This window comes from Lissotriton vulgaris, chromosome 2_1 (genome assembly GCF_964263255.1).
Source record: "Lissotriton vulgaris chromosome 2_1, aLisVul1.2, whole genome shotgun sequence".
Lineage (NCBI taxonomy): Eukaryota > Metazoa > Chordata > Amphibia > Caudata > Salamandridae > Lissotriton > Lissotriton vulgaris.
In genome coordinates, this window is record NC_141687.1 from 1330762936 (window position 1) to 1330766732 (window position 3797).

Sequence of the window (3797 nt, forward strand, 5' to 3'; positions counted from 1 at the left end):
ATGCAGAGAGCTTTAAATTTCACTCTGCTCTCAATGCGCAGCCAATGCAGCTTGCGCAGATGGATGGCGGCCGAGGATCTGGCAGGCAAGTTACCGATAAGGCGAGCTGCCATGTTCTGGACCACCTGCAGTTTCTTTATTACCTCCTTACAGGCACCCAGGAGCAGAATGTTCCCGTAGTCCATCCGTGAGGTGACAAGGGCCTGGACCACGGTCCTGAGGGTGTCAGCTGGAAGCATCCACGTGATTTTTCTCAGCCACCTTATGATGGTGATGCAGGTGGCTGAGACTTTTACAACATGCTGCTTCATTGACAGCTTGTTGTCAAGAAGGACCCCGAGGTTACGGGCTGTAGCTGAAGGGGTAGGAGTAGGGCCCATCTGATGAGGCCAATGTTGCGGGCCCCAGAGCGTTGGATTTGGGCCAAATAAAAGCAACTCTGTCTTGTTACCATTCAGTTTTAATTTATGTCTGTGCATCCAGTTGGAGATTTGTTCCAGACCAGACTGCAGGGAAGATGTGGGGAGATGTTTATTTGGGGCTGGCGGAGGAGGATGACTGGGAAGAGTTTTAGGACCCGCTTGCTCGCCAGTGTGATTCTTAGCAGAATTGGGTGGATGACTTGGAGGAGGCCGAGGGCCTCAATGTCTCCCCTGATCCGGGTCTTGTCTCTCCCCCGCCCACTATGGAGGAAGGTGCCTCGTATACGGTAGTGCTCCGTCAGGCTGCTGAGGTCCTTAACCTCGATCTCCCCACGGTGACCCTGAAGACAAACCTCCTCAATGAGGTGCTCCAGCCGGCGTCCACTTCTTCGGAGCCGCTGCTGCCCTTTAAGGATGCCCTCACCGAAGTCTTGTTGGTCACTTGGTTACGGCCTGCCACGGGGGCCCCTGTGGAAAAGAACGTCGCCAGGCGTCATCGCCCGGCGCCCGGTGACCCTGCCTTTGTGACCACTCATCCTATACCCGAAAGTCTGGTCATTCAGGCTTCTATGTCCCAGAGTGCCTTTCCCACCTCTCCACCAGATAAGGACTCTAAGAGATTAGAGCAGTTTGCAAGCGGTTGTTCTTGTCGGCCAGCTTAGGACTGCAGTCAGAGAACACACCATGCCTTCTGGGCCGCTATTCCCACACGGTGTGGGATTCCGTGGCTAAGGGGTTGCCTCGGTGCCCGAAGGAGGTCCAGACTGTGCTGTCTCAGGCTGTGGCTGAGGGTAAGGACGTGGCTAGATTTGCCATTCGTTGTGGCTTGGACACCGCAGACTCCCTTGGTAGGGCAATTTCCACGACCGTGGTGCTTCGGCGCCACGCCTGGCTGAGGTCCACTCGGTTCTCCCTGGACGTCCAGAGTTTGCTCATGGACATGCCTTTTGACGGCACTCGTCTGTTTGGTGATAAGGCCGACACGGCACTGGAGCGTTTTAAGGACTCTAGAGCTACGGCCAAGTCCTTGGGCCTTTCCACCACGCGACCGGCCACGTCCACGTTTCATTCCTTTCGTGGCCATGGCAGAGGCACCCCTGACCATTCATTCAGCCAGAAGCCTGCGCCGAACCAGACTCAGCTGGCCCATTGGCGCGACAGCCGCCGCTGTGGCTCCGGGGAACGGCGTGAGGTTCAGTCCACCTCCGCACCCGCAACGTCTACCTCGACGCCTTCCTAGTCTGAGCTTCGGGTTGCATCCCACGCCAGTGGGTGGCAGGATTCGCCATCACCTTGTCCATTGGCTTCTGTCACTTCTGACACATGGGTGTTGCAGCTCTTCCGAAGGGGCTACTCCCGCCCCTTCGAGTCTACCCCCCGGCCATGCCTCCTCAGTTCCACTGCATGTCGGGGGATCACTTCGCACTTTTCCAACAGGAAGTCGCAGCCTTCTTTGCCAAGGGGCCATTGAGCACGTTCCTGGGCCGGTACTAGGATGTGCGAAAGTGATTGCAGTGGTCGCAGCTCATCTGCGCGGGTCAGGGGTGTCGGTCTTCCCCTACCTCGACAACTGGTTGTTGAAGGCGGGCTCGCCCCAGGCAGTCGTCACCCACCTTCAGACTACGGCCGACCTCCTGCACTTGCTGGGGTTTTCCATCAATATGCCGAAGTCGCACTTGAGTCCCTCTCAAAAGCTCCCCTTCATCAGAGTGGTTCTGGATTCAACGCTGTTTCAGGTCTATCCTCTGGTGGGTATAGCTATGGTATTTAATAAAAAAGTTACGGACTATGCAGCAGGATATCTCTATCAGATGAACAAGTTACTTACCTTTGGTAACGCATTAACTGGTAGAGAAATAGTCTAGCCATAGATTCCTTAACACCCCAACAATCCTCCCCACTCTGCAAATGATTTGTAGTGTAAGAGGTATTTCCTTTTACAACCCTGGCTTATACACCGGTGGTCAGTGTTCAAGTAGCTATGTGCTTCATTGAGCCATTTGATTTTTCCTTATGGATCTTATCTGGGTGTAAGGGGTTTACCCCTTATCAGCACTGGTTTTATACACCATCTTTCATGTGCTTGTGTGATTTAAGAACCATTTGGTCTTACCTTGTAGATCTTGACTTGGTATGTCTGTACCATTTATTTCTGTTTTCTAGTTATTGTTTCAAAGACACATTGATACTCTTTGGCACACTATTTCCACAGCCAGTTTCAGAAGTGGCTCCTCATCGTGGCGCAGAAGGTTTTACAGAAGAAACGGACGTCCGTGCGCCAGAGGGAGCTTATATGACTCCACTGATGTCACAACTAGAGTTGACTTCATCACGGAATCGTACAATGCCATCCCCTGGCACATATAGGTACTGCTGAAAAATTTCCAAGTCCAGTCTGAAACCTGGTGAGAATTCAAAAGTTAACGAATCTACGGCTAAGCTATGTCTCTACCAGATAATGTGTTACCGAAGGTAAGTAACTTGTTAGACTGTGCTTTTAGCTACATTCTTTGGGCAAGTCAGTAAAAACTGTGATAGCTGATGGGGATAATTTGGGTCTCCTATCACCAGTTTGTTGTACAGTGTTGGACACTGTATGTGGTTTATATTACCTGTAATGCACATAACACATTTAAACGTTGTTTATACTCAGTATTTTTTCTTTGCTAATTCACGTTTAAATAGTCTATAAAGCAATGGTGTTTTCTCTTTCAGATGAAATTATTGAACTTGTACATAAAGAGGGCCCAAACCACAAATAGCAACAGCAGTTCATCGTCGGACGTTTCGACCCACAGTTAGTGCCGGCTGTCAGATAGATGAATTGTTGCAGAAGCAATCAGCGATGCCTCCCAGAGACCTTTCTGCCTCACTTTCTTCACAGACACCCTAATCCACAATGAAGGGGGTCGTAGCGATTATTTATTGCAGTCAGTGTTTTGATCCTTTTAAAAGTCTGATTTTATGTAAAGTCCCATATGTATTTGAATGTAAAGGAAGCGAGGCCTGTGTTGCAGCCTTTAAAAAGAGAGAAGGAACGAAAAAGCCATCATTAAACAGATTTGTATAGCCTGCTGAAGTCCTTCACCATGTGTCTGAATAAGTGTGCATTGGACGAGCTGCTTCGGATATGCACTTGAAAGATTATGTTGCTATCTTATTTTTTTTTACGTTAATATATATATTTATATATATTTGATGAGAACTTATTTGCCTTGTCTACGTGCTATCTTGAACATTGAACAATTTACTTTGCATTGATCTGAGGTAAAAGATGAAGCTTGCTTGCTCAAGCCTACAGAAATGTGAAGCATGATTTGCAAAGTATTTGTGCTTGTTCATTTTCAAAAGTCTGTGGCAGAGTTAGGAGGAAAT

The 3797-nt window shown here is 49.3% G+C and overlaps 1 protein-coding gene across 2 annotated transcripts in view; it reads left to right on the forward strand.

Annotated features, from left to right (window-relative positions):
- The window catches only part of CLASP1 (cytoplasmic linker associated protein 1), a 1635412-nt gene extending 1631911 nt beyond the window's left edge, over window positions 1-3501 (forward strand). Inside the window, exon 36 of one of the 2 annotated variants that reach the window (XM_086957100.1) lies at window positions 3138-3501. In XM_086957100.1, the coding sequence (XP_086813226.1) occupies window positions 3138-3224 (87 nt within the window). In that variant the 3' untranslated portion in view covers window positions 3225-3501. The remainder of the gene's footprint in view (window positions 1-3137) is intronic. The other variant, XM_086957101.1, reaches the window with a different exon arrangement.
- The last annotated feature ends 296 nt before the right edge of the window (window positions 3502-3797 follow it).